The sequence below is a fragment of the Aedes albopictus genome, chromosome 1 (genome assembly GCF_035046485.1).
Source record: "Aedes albopictus strain Foshan chromosome 1, AalbF5, whole genome shotgun sequence".
Lineage (NCBI taxonomy): Eukaryota > Metazoa > Arthropoda > Insecta > Diptera > Culicidae > Aedes > Aedes albopictus.
Genome location: NC_085136.1, coordinates 303487631 through 303507385, shown reverse-complemented (window position 1 = coordinate 303507385; position 19755 = coordinate 303487631). Strand labels below are relative to the sequence as shown.

At 45.6% G+C, this 19755-nt stretch overlaps 1 protein-coding gene across 2 annotated transcripts in view; it reads left to right on the top strand.

Annotated features, from left to right (window-relative positions):
- Nucleotides 1-14021, top strand: part of LOC109416369 (tyrosine-protein phosphatase vhp-1) — a 32047-nt gene extending 18026 nt beyond the window's left edge. For both annotated transcript variants that reach the window (XM_029874295.2, XM_062847069.1), the window contains exon 4: nt 11959-14021. In XM_029874295.2, coding sequence (XP_029730155.2) covers nt 11959-12662 — 704 coding nt within the window. In that variant the 3' untranslated portion in view covers nt 12663-14021. The remainder of the gene's footprint in view (nt 1-11958) is intronic.
- The last annotated feature ends 5734 nt before the right edge of the window (nt 14022-19755 follow it).

Sequence of the window (19755 nt, the reverse complement as noted above, 5' to 3'; positions counted from 1 at the left end):
GGAGTGACACAAGCTTTTTCTAAGTTTGGAATGTTCCTGAAAAATAAACCGGTATAAAGCACCAGTGCCACGCCCCTCGATTATGATGTCAAAATATAACTAGGTTTCTGTTATCAACTTCAATTTCCTCTGTTCCCACAGTCTTGCATTTATGCACGAGTGTTCGTATACAAATTGTCAGTAACCTCTAATTCTGGAAACTTGCAACGACTGACAGATGTCAACCATTTTTCGACTGATAGCTGCTGCTAAAGCGCATTCCACAGTGAATTGCAATGCAGCTGTTCGCCTGCTTAGCACAAATATCGATATCTGCGAAATTGTTCCGCATATCTTGACATTTGTCGCACTAAAAATAGAACGAAGTATTCAATTTTGACGGTTCTGTTTTAACGTCAACACATACCGCACAACGCCAGCATTTCATTGTTGCCAGGTTTTTCATCAACCCTGCTAGACTCTTCTGGACAATACCAAACCAGCAACAACGTATTGGGTGATAGCAATGAGTCACCGATTCGCTGCGGGCTGCGATAACAGCAGCACCTCGAACTCTTATCGAATCCGCAGAGGGCTGTAATCATTGCTGTTGGCACCCCTTTATCAGCTGCTTTCCAAGTCGCGATAAGCGATAAGAACGTTTACACTAGACTCTAGCCAATTGCCACAACAACAGCGGGACGGGGCACTCTAATTGGGACATATTAGAGTCGTACAATATGGTCGCTTTGGGTGGAAAAGTGAAAACCGCAATGATAAACAGCCGGTGCACCACGCTAATTCCTAGCGATTATCTCGCTTTTGATCAATCAGTACAATTGTAGGTGATTGTAGGCAAGGCGCGGTCCAAGGCTTTTTCAGGTCAGTACAGCACTCGTTCGCTCGTTGCAACTTGTTTACGTTGCAACGAGCGAATGTCATTCGGTAATTGCAACGTCAGTAAATATGACAGAACACAGAACACATTTGATACACTTTAATTGTAAAAAATTATCAAACTTTGTAAAAGGCGGATTTGCAACTAAAAAACTTTACAAAGAGCGGGTTTGCAACGAGCAAACGGCAGCTGTATTGTCAATAATGTTTTTCTATCTTTGACATATCTCGATTAATCTTCCAAATCTGATACATTTTTGTTAAACTTTTTTTTCAGCAGATGACACCCAGAAATATTACTGGAATTCATTTGTTCGGCGACAGGCGAGTGCAGCGATCAATTTTGAATTCACTCGCTTGAAAAATGGGTTACACTGAGTTACTCTTACTCAACAATATAGCCAACTTGAACATTATGACAGTGAGTCAAATTATGTCAAGCATACAAGCACGATGCACTTATTCATTGAACGGTGTGATGGAAAGAGTTCATCATGGTTTTGAGTAAACAAATGTCTGACCTCAAACGTAAAATCATGAACGCTCGCATTGTTCATTTCTAGCGATGTTCATCGATGCTCTGAAAAATGTAAACAAAATGCACTCTCTTGTTTTGAGTGTACTTTCCGAGTCTGCTTGTTCAAGACATACTGCGGTCATCGCGGTGTAATACAGCGTAAAGAACCGACGGAGAGCCGAGGCAAAGAAATCTTTTTGAAACTCTGACTCACCATTCCCATTCATCGTGGTGGTTTCAAATAATTAGCATGTTGGCCGCGGCCGCGCCGATGATGGTAGACTGCCGTGACGATAATTAGACGGTTCCAAACCTAAACTAGTCCAAACGCCACCACATACCACTGCGCTGCCCTGGCTGGTTTGGTCGGTCGATATAACACACGGACAGACAGGTTGATAGGTATATTTTGAAACTTCAAATCGGTTCCTCGGTGAATCAAGTACAGTAGACGTTCGCTCGGTGCAAACGCTTTAACTGCAATGCTTTTTAACTGCAAGTCCGCTAAAGTGCTACAATTTTGCAGTTATCGCACCGCTATCCGTCAAAACGAAATGTCAACAGCGATGCGATGTTTTTCGCATGCACTTTTGTTGCAGTGCGATGTTTTCCGTATGCACATTGGCTGCATTCTTCAGCAACTGACAGATCTTTGACGTCTGTCAGTTGTTGCAGTTATCGAATTTCATTCGCTAAGTGAAACGTAAACATGTTGCAGTTATCGAACGTCTACTGTATACTAGTTCATTGGCTTCCTCAATTTCGTTCCACTTCAACCCATCCCAGAATGACAAAAATCCCGCGGGAGTGCCTAAATGAGTACCGCTGCTGAATCACTCATTCTCTATTTCCAAAATAGAAAGGGGAGAGACACTTTTAATTCTTGCTTTGCATGCATAATGTTCTTCTAGATGTATACCAACAAAACAGTTGGTTTGAAGCGCTGGGAGGAGCACACAAATTTAGATGAATTTTAGATAAACATTTGGGAAAACTTTTGGCAACTGTCTGAACGAACAGAAGGGACTTCGCCTTTGGAATTAACTGTATTTTCAATGGTCCCCTCTCTCATCGTTGAATAGCTAATGCGAAAAGGAAATCCGTTCAGTGTAATCCCTAAATTTGCCTCCAGCAGAGGGTGCATTGCTCCGTTGAGTAAATAAAGCAACCTGCTAGTGCAAACACGAATATTGCTCTGTTTACTTTTGTTTGGACAATAATCGATGACTGGCACAATGTGAAAACGCGTTTCAGCCACCACTGCTGACTGCACTGTCAAACCGATCACGTTCGAAGGCGATGACGCATTCGGAGACCACTTTTTCGCACCCATTCATCGTGCCAGAACTGACAGGCGCTAGCTAATTACCCCACAATCCAACCCTGCAGTGTAGAGAGCACAGCACAACTCACTCGCTGTGCTGACTCCAATGCAAAGCGCACTTTCAATCCTATCGATCGGCTTCTTCGAGTCATGCTCCAAGGGCATATCACTTGTCAAGTTGCTTGCTACTGGGGGGGCCAACACACCCCTGTCAACCTCTTCGGGTACTGATAATTGATCCACCCCTGCAAGAACGCGCGCGTGGTGCTGCATGCAGCGGTGACTCATCCCCTGCAAGCCTCATCGACCAAACGCCGATTGACGACGATCTAGTATTCCGTTTTTCTCGACAAGAAAAAACCGCAGCAACCTGCCAACCGCAAGATAAGGTTGCTTTGTTGCTCCCTTTCGCAAGAGGATTTGTAATTTGTAACATAATAATCTCAGAAGAGCGAAGGAAAAAAAAACGAGACGACAATGAACGACGAGAATTAAATTTGCTTGTAAAGGACACTTGACACGTGACTGCCGTGCCGCCGTAAGCGACACTAAAAATGGCAGCACGTGTCACTCCAGGACGGATTTACGATCCAGCCCCACCCCTGCAGCTGCAGACGTCGTCGATAAGCTGATTACGACGTGCATCGAATGGCATTCACTCGCGCGGAACCTGGCGGCACCGCAGCAGCAGCAGCAGGGTCCAACCATAATCAATGACGTTTCTCGTGCAGGGCTGTACACAAATCCTTTCCCACTTGATTGCATCACGCACTCGCTATCTGTTTCCAACGCTAACTGCGATCGATCACGAACCGAAACACCGAACCATGCTTAACTTTTTCTCCTTGTGGTCTGCTGTTATTTTTAGTGCATGTTTAGACACTCAAAACAGAGCCCTGCCCCTCCTGGCTCCCATCGGAGGCGAAAGGGAAGCATGGAAAAGCTTAAGAAAATTGCTCCTCGGTTTCTTTCCTTGGCACTAGCACGCTAGAAATATCGAACTAATAATCCGCAAGTCGTGCTGCGAGCCGGCCACGGCGAGTGAGTCATCGTGTGAAATTGATTTTCCTGCGCTGCTGCTGGTTGTTTGAAATTCCTTCACCCGTCACCGCGCTGGCATTCTCTCGCTCTATTTTGACGTTTCAAAGGCCTCTTGCGCGTTTTCTTCATCATAGTCGGCGGCGGCGGCAATGGTTGCCACAAACGACCGAGGAATGATGGCCAATAATAGAAGCAATTACGCAGCATGATCACGATTTCGAACGCGCGCACCTGTTTCTGTTGGTGGCATTTCGCGGTTGCTGTGTGTTGCCTGCGCTGAGATTTCATATTTTTGTGTCTTATTGCTGCACGTTTTTTCGTAACTGCTGCATTTTTGCCACAGCACAAGTCAGCAGACTTGAAGTCGAGACCAGCAACCGACGAAACGATGCGGTGATTGGAGGAGGAAGCAATCAAAGCAATCCGTTGCCGAGGCGGCGGCAGTCGCACGCTAGACACAGTGGTTGTGCGGTTGCCCGCTAGAGGGCCCGAGCGCCAACTTTGTTGCAAAAGAATTTCTGCACCTTCGTTTCTTCGTCTGTCAGAACTGGGTTACCGAATTTTTACTGTTCTTTTTCCATGCACGCAACGCTGCTGTTCACATGTCACGTGACTCATTCGGGAAATAATGAAAGCGCCGCCACTTGATTCCTTTGTCCTTCAAGGGTGGGAATTTACGATGATGGAGACCCACTTTCGTGATCCTGTGCAGAAATAAAGGAATTCGTCACCGCCGCTTTGGCCTACTTTGTATGACAGCGCCTACCTCGTTGAAATATTTCACACTTTACCAACCGATGCAATATTTCAGCTGCGTTCTTGATCTTTCAGTCAAAGCATTGCGAAGCAACCCTGGTCTTGCTTGTAAACAACAACCCTCAGCTGCAGTCAATGTAAAAACCCACAAAACAACACAAACAACCCTTCAAGTTTTCCTTTGTTGGAAAAACAAAGATCAGAGTGCCTCGGGGCGGAATCGTTTGCATCTATTTACGACGCTCGGATTAGTCCTCCGATGGAAAAAACCATCACTGGCATTCCCCCTGTGTACACGGTAGGGCCAGGCAGTGGATGACTCATCTCCGGAAGCCCGAAGTCGGTACCTATACTCCCATTTAGGAGCCGAGGGCGGTTGTCACCATCTTTTTTACCATGCTGATGCTGCTGCCATTGTACCAAAAGCTGCAACTAATGAGAGGGTGGAACCCCGAAAGGTATATCGCTCTTAATAGCCTTGCCATACGATTCAGCACACCCCTGCAGACGACATTCAGAGGTAACCGCCGTAGCAACGACGCGTTCATGGCATCCTGTGCAAATGCGAGGGTAAAGATTAGAATAACAATAAAAATCATCCCCTGTTCTGGCCCGAAAATAAGTGATTTCTTCTGCTGCCAATTCTCCATTTGCGGTGGTTTCCGGATAAATCTTGCGGCAGCCGAGGCTATTACCTCTAATGGCCGTCCGGATGCAGGGCTTTTAGTCTTCGCAACACCCTGATCAAAGATTGATCTAAAAGAATCTATAGGATACAGGAAAAGCGTTATCTCGTTTCCGGACGATTAGTGTTTGTTGTCTTTGAAAGTCATCGTGACGAACATGCGGGCACCACTAGATAAGGGACCCCAAATTTACACAATGATAAATGAGTTCCATTACAGACGTCATCACCTGCTGCTATTGCTGGCGGCAGGCACAGCATCCACCATCCCAGCCCTGCACAAAATTTGCGGTCGACCGCAAGAGAAGATAAACACACAAACAATGGCGACTCTGTGTTTGCCCTGGTCTACCTTCCTCTTCAAGAGGAAAGTAAACCTACGACTCTTGAAGGAATTTAATCTTGGAATGACAGACGAATAGAAAATAAATTCACAAGAGCCGTTTTCTCAAGTGGTGGCGATTGCGTAAACAAACTGATGCAGAGACCCTTTACGCCATAATGGTGGTGTGTACAGCCCTGTCTCGCATGATTGCTCAACCTTTTTGACAGATGGTGTGTTTGGCTCGCTGGTTCTCTTCGGCGATGACTAATGCGCTTCCTTCCTAATCGTACACATTTAATGCCGCCGCAACGCAACTGCGTGCTTCCGGCCAGGCCACGAGATGAGGGTCGCTTTCCTCTTCAGGGGTGTGTGCAACGACGACGCCGGACGCAGCGGGAAGGTCGCATCGAAACTATTTTATGGCCCGCTGGCATGCGGCTGCCGCAACGCAACACGATGACTCATAGATCATAAGCGTAAACTATTGCGTCGTTTGCCGCCGAATTCGCGGCCAAAAGCGAACGGAGCAGCCGGCAGGCAGGGGTCAATCAAGCGCGTTGCTGTGTCTTGGTTCGGTGACCTCACAGAGACAGACGGTATTGCACTTTCCTTCTGTGTGAAATTCAACGAACCGAATACGGCACACAGAGCGCACACGAATGAGTCATGTCGGTGGCGCGTCGCCGAAACGCGAAAACGAAGTAGGCAGTGGAACGACAATTGTCAAAACGATCAAAAAAAAACAAAGCTTCAATTCAATCTAGTTACCTGGGCGGCTTGTGAGAACGGCGACTATCAAGTAGGCCAGGCCAACTGGATTAACACACATACTCGCGCAGCACGCCCGTTCACGGAATGCTCATTTGAATGACCTTTGCTTGATCGTGACGTCACTGTAAAGGCCGTAGGAAACCGCTTGTTTAGCAATAAATTTATCATTCCACCGAACCCAACCCTACTGAAGCAATCTAATGCCGTGGAGTCTCTCCGAGTCCTCCATTCTCCGGTGTCCTGCTTCGATGTGGTTGTGTTGTAGTGACTCGTTGCGATCAGGTTTTCCTCCACTCTAGAGCGCCGTTTGTTGATATGTTGCGCCGAGAAGCGGAGAATCAGGTTTTCGGAGAAGTCGTGCCTTGCTGCCGCCTTCGTCCTGATTCCCTTCCCTGAAAGCGGGTTCTTTTGAGCGATCCGTTACTGTGATCTCAACACGTTGCATGGCAACATTCGGAGAAACACTGTTCAACTTTGGATTTGAATGCTGATCTCCTATTGGTTCCACCCCTGCACTCTCCACGGTGGTCTTTGGCAACCAAACAAGGGAAACAGTTCAATAAAAATTAACGCAATTTCAACGCCTCAGATGCGTAAAATTGCGATCATCAATGCTACCGAAGGAAACAATCAAGCGTTTATTGAATTTGCTCAACCCTCATCGAAGCAACCCTCTTCGCGTTTCGTCAACCAGGCACCAGCAGACGACACACAGACACCCGGAGATTAATGGCCGCTCTGTCCAAACGCGGTTCGGTTGCACCGCCATCCATACCATACCGACTCTATAGATTACATCAACAACAAACGAACGTCTGATGACAAGATGATGTCATTTACGTTATCGAATTTCCTGCCTGGCACGGCTCTGTTCGCCTGCGAAGCGTTTGAAGATCCTCTTCAAATGGACTTCAACTCCGTTTGATAAATGATAGCGCGCATCGAGCTTTGCTTGGCACTCAGGTGGGCGTGTTGAGATTAATTTCTTCTGTCATTCATCTTTTGTTACACCCCTGCTTAGGATCCACACAAGCTTGCCGTCATCGGTTGATTTAATTATCGCTACGCAGCATCCTGTACTGCGAGGAAGCAGGTGCAATGAATAGCTGACACTATCAACACGTCATCGCTACGAATTTTCCAAACGTCATGCCGCATCAAACGGAGAGAAAAAAAGCCAGAAGGGGGAAAAGGCCATGATTTTTCATCTTTTTTGACGGTTGATTCACAACTCACCCCTGCATTTTGGAGTGAGACTTACCCGAGTAGAAATTCGGGCGTAAAACATCAGATAACTCAAAAAAATGACATTTTATCTGTCAAAAACATCTTGATGTTCTATTATTCGCAGCATAATTTTACATCAGAGTTACAGCTTAGATATCCAAATCTAACGTGATAGCAAACTATTGCTCGGGGTGTCACGGTATATGTCAAAATGTATGCGAAAACCACTTCTGCATCTGCTGCTAATATACGTAAATTATTGTTTTACTTGTTATTCAATAAATGCTGCTGCTGCTGGCTGAGTTTCCCTTTTTCGGAGTCTCCTCCTGCAGGCTTCTGTAGCTGACAGCAAGCCCAACCGGCCGACGGATCCGCCGGGAGAAAAACAAGGGGGAATAAATATTGTTTTATTAGCTCTTTTACGTCCGTGTGGTGTCGACGAGTCGAGCAAGACCATGGGCGAACGGAAGAACAGGATACAGAAATGCTTGTAATCATTTCAAGAATGCATTTTATTACATCGCGTACATATGTGAAAATTCACCCACCCCTGCGCGCTGCCGGGCTGTCATTCGCATTCAATGGACGAAAGGTAAAGTAGGCGTTGAGTTTCCCTTTTAGCCGCCAAGTGCAAACGTCTGCACTGGCACTAAACGAGCACTACGGCACATTGTTGTGATCTATGAATGAAATGCCGTTCTGAGCATGGAATGAATGAATCATCCCGATGTGGAAACAGCAGCTTAATGGTGAAAAGCGGAAAAAGCAAGGGGAGAATAAACCGTTTTCAGGCACATTCATTGATGCGTTGTTTACCCGTTGCTGGCTTGGAAGCTGGCATCCATAAAAGCGCCCATTTGGTTCTCGTCAACGAGTAGACGGACATTGGACGAGGCATCATGAACATTGATTTTAATTAAATTTTACGACTGTTCCGAATGGACTCGGTCGTTTCATCTGCGCCTTTAAACGAACAAACTTCCGGAAGGGGACGGACATCGATTTAATGCACCATTTGGCATTCGATTGGCAGAATTGGCCCGCCTTGTTGAGATTGTTTACATCTGGCCCCAATGCACACCCCTGCGCAAAACGGGAAGGCAACCAAAAAGTTTTTCACTGTTTGTGCTTTGTAAACAAACATTCTCCATCGGTAAATTCCGACCAAATCGATCCCTAAGCCCCATAATCCTCCTGGCGAAGTTATTCAGTCCCTTCCACCAAGAAAATCTCGGCACAATGATTCTATCGAGCTCTTACCCACCCCTGCAACTGACAGATGTGCACTGCATCAAAAAAGGATCAAATTTAACATGCTAAAAACCCAACGGGATTTGACTGGCCCGAAAATAGAGAAGTAATAAAAAGCCCATAACCCCACAAACCCCGAAGGGATTGCCTTCAAGTCTGGCTGTGTGCTTCAAGGGTGAAAGTACGACGAATGTGCATGACTCATACCCGAGGCAACGCAGAATCACAGCCAACCGACGATAGCAAATAGAGAAGGTGAAAGGCAGCAGCACAAACTCAAAGTCGCTATTTCACGCACGAACACACATTCCTATTGCGTCGGCCCTTTTCAGCAGTCAGCCAGCGTGTGAGAATTATGTTTCTTTTGTTTAAAATTGCTTCTGCAGACGTTTTTTTTTATCGTCGAATACGCAGCGACCCAACAGGAAATGCTAGTGAACTCTGCTGCCGGCTTTGGTGCTCTATGGCGCGCAATCGAACACCAAGCACACACACTTTAAATTGTACCAACAAGCACCGTGCCCGCGCGGTGAAGTCAACGCCTACTGTGTGTTTTCGTCTGGCCTACTGTGTGGCTGTCAGAAGCGAAGTGTTCTTCTTTGCGTCAGTTGTTTGCCTCCGATATTGTTATTTTAACAGTCGAATGGTTTTAATAACAAAATTGTCTCTGCCGTGCCGCGGAGCTCCTCAATCATCATAGCAAGCCGAGCGCAATTTGGTCCGTCCGTTTTTGAACGCGGCAGTCAGCACTGCTGGTGGGTTGCTGCGTTTTACTTTTTTTTAGGTTATGACTCATTCATCGTTTCCGAAGTGGCCTCTCTCGCTCTCTCTCGGTTCAACCGATCAAGAGAGAGAAATAGCGGGAGATTTAAAATACACCCCTCGCCCACGTAATGATCAAAAACATCACAAACAGCAACAAAACAACGGGGCTTTACACAGATTTCCGGGCGTCTGCAGATGAGAATCTCTCGCTTCTAATTGGAAACACGTTTCCAACTGGAGAGATAGAGCACCCCTTGAGAGACGGCCCTAGCCATTAATCAATTTCCGGCTTTCGGTTCCACGCTTCGGATGCCTAATGCCCCGTGAAGCCGTCGATTGCGAATCCTAATTACCATGCAGTGTTGCCGAATCCCACTGCTTCAGAAGGATTAGAATACCAATCTAATGGAAGCGAAGGGAGAGGATGAACAGCAGCCCTCCTGATGCAAAACAATGCAAATCTCCCTTTTCGATGGAAACTCGCCCAGAACAGAATCCCTGGATTACACCGTCGTGTTTGATTTCCCCCATGTTCCCAAATCATTTAAAACTAATCATAATCAGCCTGGCTGATGCTCTCCGTGGGATAAAAACAGGACCGGAAATTTGATCTGCGACGAACAACAACCGAAAAAAGGAAGGGAACGAGAAAGGTTCCGATTCCGAGATCAGAACGCTTTTTTAATATCCCATTTTCCCTCAATGCGAGATATCCATTACACATCCGCCGGGAAAAGGATTCCAATAAAGCGAAAAAAAGGGACACGCATTACGGATCCTGAAGCAGGATGATTCATCCCGATCAGCCGCGCGCTTGCTGCGATTGCATCGCTTGTACAACAGACAGAGACGAGTGATTCATCTGGCTGTCACATGCAGACGGATCGCAGTAGTCAGTCACATCACGTGCCCGCCGTGCGCGCAGATTGTCGCTGTCGCGAAGAGCGACGAAAATAAAATAAAAAATCCAAATGAAATCGTCGATGAGTCGATGCTGATCCCCTCCTCTTCGATGATTGATGGCGAAGCTTTTTGGGACCATTCTTTTGTGATGGCCAATAGAATTGCGTCGGCTGGCTGGCTAGTGTGACATCATTGGAACGACACTTCCTGCTGGACATTTTTTCGATTAATCAGCGTTGACCGTTTGACAAAGAATCTGTTGAAAACTAGGAAGCTCCAAAACGACTATTGACACCCAGTCGCATTTTGGTCTCTTCGCTTCCCGAACTGCACCAGGGTATTCCTGGGCCCATAACCTGTTGAAATCTGGTGTACGAGGCGAATTTCGAATTCCCCAATTAATACGAGCGCTACCAGAAGATTAAATGTTTAGAATAAATCTAGATGAACATTTGAAAAGGGCCTATCTGCTTTGCGTAAACAAACATGTTTCTGTCTCTGTAAGGCCCATCTGCATCCACACACGCACATCAACACCCTTATCATAAAGAGTGTTCTTCAAGCTATCTGTTAAGGGTGTTGATGTGCGTGGGTGGATGCAGATGGGCCCTACAGAGACAGAAACAAGTTTGTTTACAAAAAGCAGATAGGCCCTTTTCAAATGTTCATCTAGAAATGGTCTTACGATTTCTTCAGGCATGGATTCTTTAACTTAAAATACACAATATATGGCTCAAATCAGAATAAGTAATCTGATTTCGCGAACTGTACGTGCAATAGGCCTTTTCAGCTGACAGGTTTGTGTATGCCACTGTTTACAACCGCCGAACAAAGGCGCAGACGCTAAACTGTCATTTTCATAGGAGAACTGTCAAAGGCCCGAAAAATCAGCTGATTTAAGACGTCAAATGAAACGGCCCATAGAGCTTGCTGATGTTTATTCACCTCTCTCTTTCAAGCATGCAGGCGGGATAGGATTTGTTTTCATCGGGAAACCTTTCCTGATGACAACAAATCCTATTCCACCTGCATGTTTGAAAGAGAATGGTGAATAAACGTCAGCAAGCTCTATTGGTAAACATCCTGTGAAGCTCATGACAGTTGAATAACGAGAACCAGTTGCCACAACAATATGCCCTCGCATCCTTTTAGCATGCATTCGTAAAATTCAATTTTTAACTACTTGTTCAGAAAGCATTCTAGACTACGTATAGTCCATGCTACCAGTCGATGAACGCTCCACTATCCACAGCAAACAAAGCCACTTGCTCGCCATAAATCATACGTCGTCTGGGGTGGTAGCCCAAGAGCTTGTGTCCGATTTCCGGGAGTAATGCGCGGTGCACCGGAGATAAGATAACCCCAATCTCCTGCGGTTGTCAAGCACCGCACCGAGGTTCGTTAAGTCATTAGCGTTAAACTATATCGCGCACCCACTGAACTCCGATACTGCAGCTTTATCGAAATCGTACAGAAGTGACTAATGGTCTTTCTCTTTTGTCTTTTTTTTTCAACAGAGGATGCCCGGAAAAAAGGTTCCACCGTGTTACTGCACTGTCAAGCCGGTATCAGCCGCAGCGCAACGATTGCCATCGCCTACGTCATGCGATACAAGGCCGTCTCGCTGCTGGAAGCATACCAAATGGTGAAACTGGCCCGCCCGATCATCTCGCCGAACCTCAACTTCATGGGCCAGCTGCTGGAGTTGGAGCAAAACCTGATCGCCGACGGAAAGCTGGATCCTCCACCTCCGTCGCCAGTGGTGCCACCTAGTCAGCCTCCGTTCTTCCTGATCAACAACTGCAGCAAGTTCAATCCACACGACGAGGAAATGGACAACGAAGACGACCACAGCGAAGACAACAAGAACAACAACCGAGACAGTGGCTGCAGCACCGCTAGCACCAGCAGCACTAGCTCCGGTAGCAGCATCCACAGCACCAGCAGTAGATACAGCCACGGTATCAATAGCCGGTGCCCACCGCGGTTAACGCTGAAACTCCCGACCTCACCTCCATCGTCGCCATCTTCACTCTCGTCACCGTCCTCGCTGTCATCCTCGTCCTCAACACCCTCGCCCACGCAGTCGCTAGCACCAGTCCCTGCAACGCCCGTTTGCATCCTGGCACCCCGACCGTTCCCCATGTCCAGCAGTTGCACCAGCAGCAGCAGCAGCAGCAGTTCCAATGTGAGGCCTGGTCAAGCGAGTTCCAGCTCATGATTCGGCTTAAGCTAGTTAGATGTAATATTTTCGTCCCCTATATACTATCTATTTAAAGTGTGATAAAATTTTTAACTACAAATATTAGAGCTAATTTATACATGCGACCCTTCGCACTGTAAATAGTAGCCCGTAAGCAAATCGGCTTTCCTCTGTTTAGCATAGTCAGTTTTGCATTGTGAAAAGTGTGTTACGTTGATAGATAAAAAGAATTATATCGCCTTCGCAAAAGAAAAAATCATATCATGGTTTGCAAAAAAAATGTTGAAAACAGCTACTTTTGATGCATTTATAGCGTCATCACAGTCGTCGCCAGGCCGTTGCGACTGTTAGCACCAACCGCTCCTTTTGACACACTTTCTGATAGCCACGTGCACCGCCTATTGCGATCGGGAACAGCCAAACATTTCCCTCTAGCCATGTTTCTTTTCCGGATTCGTTTATTTTTTTTTCGTAAGGTTTTCCACAGATTCATCTGTATTTTTTCGATACACAATAGCCGTAAACACTCCTATTCCTATAGGAAGAATTCTAGTCTCATTTACATTTTAAGTTTAGTTGTGCTAAGTTCGCGAGCCAAGTTTTAAACGCTAAGAAACTGTAGATTTAAAGGTCATCGTCAGACTATTAAAAAATCTTCGAGAAACGACTGTTGTGCTTTCGCCGAAACACCTTTAAAACACTGAAACAAAACAAGAGTTAACAGCTCAATCAATATAGGAAGAAATGTGTAAAAGTTAAATGAAAGGCTGTGTTAAATTTTAATCAAACCAACCAACTGTAGCTGTAATACGAACAATAACGCCGAATTTTCCCGCTAAAATTTCGTCTAGCTTAACTAGTCCCTTTTTCTCTGTCTCTACTTCATTGAATTCGAAAACAAACATATCCTTTTCCGGTCAGTGTGTTCCGAGAGAGCAAAAGGACCGCAGCAGAAACCGCGTGTGACTGTACCTGTTTGTACTTTGAATTAACTCTAACCTCAATGCTCTGCTGCGCCTTAACGCCTCCGCGCGATTGTTTCTTGCTGATTTCTAGCGCGATACTCTTCTTAACAATCGGAAAAAATGAACTGGAAGCAAGAAGTTGCTTTCGCAAAAAATGATTACATATGTAAGAGCACAAGTTATAGGTTGCACCCGGCGAAAAATTGACGAGCTATACAATATTTATGAATCGCGAGAGGAGGTACTCTTCCGAAAGTTATCAGTTAAATTATTTAAAAACGTCGTAGTCCATAAGGCAGTGTAGATTTAAAGGCCATCGTCAGTCATGAACTGTCATTCATGTGTAAATATAACCACAAACAACTACTGAGGAGAGTCGACAGTAAAACAATAACATTGAGTATGAACAAAATATTGACCCGTTTCCTGTTCTTTCTGTATAAAAAGAAAAATCCGAAGCATCCCGAACAAAAAAAACGAAGCTTTCGCCCTACCATCTTATCTAATCATAACCTAAAAAGTGCGGTCGACCGAGGGAAAAGACAACGCATCCCCTGTCGAAGAGCATTGATGACGCGTAACACCAATCGAGTCTCCAATCAGCGACAACACAGTAGGCGTTGATAATGGAAGAGTCGATGACAGCAAGAATGTCCGGTATGGCGGCTGTTGGATTAGGCCGTCAAATGGGGCTCTTTGTGGGAAAAGCCCAAATATCGTCATCCTTTGCGTTGCGTTGGTGGTGCAATAACAAATTTGTGCCTGATGGAAGGGCACGCGGAGCAGCACCAGCGATAAGCAACTGACGGTGATTGAGGTTCCAATCAAGGTGCAAAGATGCTCTGATAAGGGTTGAATGGCGATTGTTTGTTCACCTGTGAAATGGTTCGGTTGTGTTGTTTGGATGCACTGTATTGGACAGTAATGCACACGAAACGTGAATTTAAGCATGATTGAGTGTCTGAACTGCAGTCGCTAACTGCTGTAAATACACACCAAAAGCTTACAGTAAAAATCACCAAAACGAATTGCTGAATGTTCAGCAATATTTTGCTTCTATCGAAATCCTTCAACGCTATATTTATCTCTATCTCTGTCGATTTATCTCTATCCATCTATTTCTATCTCTACTCAACTTTTCCCGAAACCATTCTAGCTAGTTGCCATGTGGTTAGCGTCTCATGTCGGCGGTTATGCCAGACAGTACATGCTTCTTCAAATCTAGGGCATTCGAAGACCATGTGCATACTCCAGTATCCAGTATCTAAGTACTCCCGGCAATACAGTCATGACCCGCTGGTTGGGGGCTTAATAGTTGGGTGGCTTTTTAGTTGGGGCCCCGTTAGTTGAGCTGTCAGCCAACTAAAAAGTACCTGGATGTCATAATTCAATGTCAAACTGAAAATGACAACCAATCTGTAATTCCGAGGGGCGAGCTTATGAGTTTTTGGTTTTTTAAACTTTACTGATAATCGAAAAGAATTTCTATTTCATATTTCGTAAAAAAAATATATATATACAATTACTTCGTAGCAAATGCAAAACATCGGCAATCTTTATTTTGTCGATCATTGAAAGCGTTTTGTGCTTGCTTTTGGTCCGGGTGGTTTCATAAACATCTATATTTTCACTTCACCGACTAAAAATGGGTGAAAATAATTATTTCTCGCATTGGCCATATATGTATCTTGCAAAACGTATCAGTTTTGCTCTAAATGTAAAACAAATTAAAAACATTACCTTTTTGATTCCAACCTAAACATGATTTAAAAGAACAATGCGCACGCCCCTTGTGCTGCTGTCACTTCACCCAACTAGCGAATCGAATTCGCTGGTTGGGTGGAGGTTGTGGCTCAACGAGCGGGTTCCGACTGTATTTCGAGAGGCAGCCGTGCCCGGACAAGACAAATGTAAGTTCACTTCTCCACGCTTCCTGTTCACCCACCCATACATGTTTAGGTTGAGCCAGTTAATCCACCTGCCCTTCTCCACATTAACTCTTGTTGCCACTTAGTCAACGAGTCCGTTCTGACACGTTCCTGAAATATTTCTGCTGGTAGCATTCCATGTCCTTGGTCAGGTTGATGCGAATGGTGCATAGGCCTCACACATACTGCCTCTTCCAGAATGGATCTGTATACGCTCGCGACCCGCACGACCATGAGTTGGAACACTCTCTTCAGTTTCGCCCAATTTCGCTTTTGCGCTGCGGCCTAGGCCGGAACACCATATCTCAGTGTCTAGGTAGCAACGCTAGCCAGTAAGCGCATCTTGCTACTTCTCAATCCACCGTTGCGATGAAATTGAACAGTTGTCGACCATCTCGTGTTCACCGACTTTTGACGACTGTTGACCAGCTGCATAGCTTGAGCAACCACTAGCACTACCTCTGTCCTAAAATGGGCCAGCTGCAGTTAAACTGCAGTCATCTACACTTCAATGGTGTCCAACGCCTCGGCAGTAAACATCTCAACCTCCTCTAGCGTTAGAACTCTATCGAAAATCGCATTCCAGATCGTTGGACCTGATATGGGTCCTTGAAGCACTCCCACCGGAATCGCTGCACAGATTTTTCAAGCATCTCGACTTGCATGGCCTAATATCCCGTTTGAGACGCACGCGATGTTCGCGAAACACGAGTTTCCGTTCTTCCCTGTCAGCATCCGTTCTTGCTCTTTGAACAATTCTTCCTGCTCGGAGGCATATAGTGATGGCAGAATCAGGCAGCAGTGGAACGGAAGAAGCACCGGGAATTCGGAATCAGCGGAAAGAACACTTAACTCGCGGGACTACTCTACGGAACGGGTTTAATTCGGGATAAATGTGAAATACAATGCACGCGGTTGGCGAACGGTTTTACTAATAGAAAGAATGCAAAAACGTACCAGATGTATTGCTGTCATCGGCTCTCTGTCCTTGGGTAGGGGTGAGCAATGTGGAGTAACATTACAAAAGGTCTTACCGTTGTACCTCCACATATAGTATGGACTACGGAGGTACTGATTGTTACACTCCACCAGTATTAAGCTGGGCGCCGTCGGCACCTAAGCTCCAACTTCTTTGGCATTGATTCGTCACATGCCATTGCTTTCGCTTTTGTTAACTCTTCTGCGTCAAGGGTTGCACCACTGTTTGTCCGAAGAGCCTCTACAACGATATCCTTGTTGAAGTCCTGTGTCTTCCACTTACGTTCGAAGGTTCTCCTTCGCCTTGTTTCTGAGTGGCTCGCTGGCCACTCTATACAGTATTGCATGGTGATTGCTGTACAACTACTCTTCGCTGCCTCTTCAGTTCATGTCTTCTGTTAGAGATGGACTGCAAAACATGAAATCTATTATAGATTCACGATCGTCTCTTCGAAAGTGCTGACCGTTGTTGCTTCGCCAGAGCTTCAAGTAACCTGCATCACCCTACATTGGTAAGTCTGCTATCCCACTCCACGGCCCAAGCATTGAATTCGCCTCCGATGATTACCAGCTATTGTATTTTACTTGCGCACCTCTAGTGCGTCAAGCTGTTCACTACACCAGCCTTCGCCCGACCCCAGCGTATCGGTGAGTGCAGCCAACATCCTGTTGTATTTTGCATAACCTTGGAGGTGCATAACAACTGCATTTGAAGATTCCGTTGATTTTTGCTAGATCAAAATCGTCATATGAGTTCTCGATCACTTCTTGTATGGGGAATCGACCAACGACCTGTATCGCCGTTATCTGGGCTCTATCCGTCACCCAATTGCCGTTCTAGGGGGGCACCCGATACGGCTCTGTGATGATTGCAACATTGAACTTAATCTCTGTTGTCGACTGTCACAACAGATAGATTTGTGTTATCTCAATCATTATTGACTTGCCTTTTCGAAGGTCGGGAACATAAAGCTTCCCGTTTCCTGGTCGTTTCCGTCCTCCGACTTCTATTGGGTTGACTCGCGCATTCCCGAGCAACGCGGTCATTTCCTCCGCAACTCCAGCATCGTACGAACCCGTCGGGGCCCTTGAAATTTCTCGCCTGCTGACCAAACTCCATGCATTTAAAGCATCACTCCATTTGTTTGGTGGTTCGGGGATCCAATCGTAGCTAGCACACCGACCATCCCACTTTGATCTTGACAGTTGCTACCAGCTTGTTGGCAGTATCCACAGTCAATCGGAATGCCGCTGGCTTCCTTATCCAAATTGCCATCGATCCTTCGACGTTGCACTGCTCGATCAATGCGCGCCTCAGTTCTTCATCGGTCGTGATTTCGTCCAGATCCTGGACTACAACCACCGCCTCGCGTGATAAGGCTCTCACGTTGGTCTCGCCACCCAAGGATTTTACAACAAGCTTCCTGAACGCCGAGCTCTTAATCGCCGTATCCTTCCTAAGCTCCAAGAGTATCTATTCATTTTGAGTGCGTCTGGTCTTCACCACGTTTTCATCCATCTATTTCAATTCCGGGTCCTTCCTCACTCTCCTGAGAAGCTCAGCGTACGTCGTCTTATCGTTCGCCTCGCCAACGGTGTTCTTTCTTCTTCTGTTCTCCATGCATCATCACTCCTATTGCTGACACGCTCCTGTTCGCTTCTCTGTTTCTTCTGGATTTACTTTTCTTCTGGCGTGTCCCTGCCCCTTTTTTATTTCAATTCCGAGTCCTTTCTCACTCTCCTGAGAAGCGCAGCGTACGTCGTCTTGTCGTTCGCCTCGAAAATCAACGCATCGCCTTTTTTTGCTCTCCTTTGAAAGCCGACGGTGTTCTTTCTTCTTCTGTTCGCCATTCATCATCATGTTCTCTTCTCTGTTTCTTCTGGATTTACTCTTCTTCTGGCGTGTCCCTGTCCCTTTTCTCTGAGCGAGAATTCCGGTGACTCTACGGCGTATCCATGTTTTCAACCGTGGCTCGTTCCGTGGCTAGCGCTAGCCGCACTTCTCGGCTTTCTGATCGCGTTTTGCAACTACAACGGCAGACTTGATGCTCGTTACCAGTTGCTTAATCATGTAGGTTTTCGATTTGTTATACAGTCGCGTATTGCAAGAAATGTTATTGCAGGATATTCATGAAATAATTATGTTTATCTATCGGTAATGATCATGAATGGACCTGGATCAAAGCGCAAGGCCACAACATTTTCACTGGTCGGCAAACTAAAGAAAGTGAAGAAGCGGAAAATAACGTGTCGTGAGCAAGTTACTATCATAGGAATTACAGGGAAGCACGGGAAGCACGGTATTCGGCTAAGGCCTTTTATATGAGCCATTTTTCGATACGATCAAGGACGCCACCTCCTGTCAAATATTCATTCATAAAAAACAGCTCGTAAAATAGACAACTGGCTTCAATCCGAATTTTATTTTGTTCTGTTGAAGAATTTCCTCACGTTCGTCCTCATCTTTTGTAGAACGTTGTTCCACCAAGGAACTTTCATGTTTGAAATTCTTTCCCTTTGTCGATAACGTCCATAGTATGATTGTATCATTCTGTAAGTGACTGCTTTACTGCCTATGATTGCATATCAGTTCCATATTTTCTGACTTTCATATTCATATGGGACAATTATGCGATCATGGGCAGTTAAGAAGCTTCATATAATAACTCTGCTGTTCTTATTTTTCCGCCCAACAGGGTTGGTTGGTTGCAATAATTTACTTTTAGATTCCAGTTGGTATTTCTGGGGCCTCAACAGAACTCCCACTGCGATCTGTTTCCTCTCTATTGAAAAGGTGACATGCTTATTATCTAAGAGCTTGTCTAAGAGAGGGTTAACATGTGTTGGTTTATCTCCCATAGGACAAATGTCAGTGTTACTAGCAGAAATATAGTCTAAAAGGGACTTACCTCGTTAGTTGATGTCACTACTTCCCCATACAGTGTGATGAGCGTTGTTGCTGGACTTGTTGTCGGCAGCTGGTGAGAAATTCGTAAATTGAGAACGCCGGAACTTCTTTTTTTTCACCAGGAAAACAAGCTGATGCTATATTAACTATAGAATTACCCCTGGCTGTTGGAGCCTCCATTATGATGGTTACGGTTCTCGTTTGATGAATTCTGTAATTGAGTTATATGTTTTAATTCCCCCATTTACTAGGATAGCTGGCTTTGGAAAAGTATGGATATCTGCTTAGCGTAACTTACGTTTTGGTCTTGTAAAACCCAGCACCTTATGATT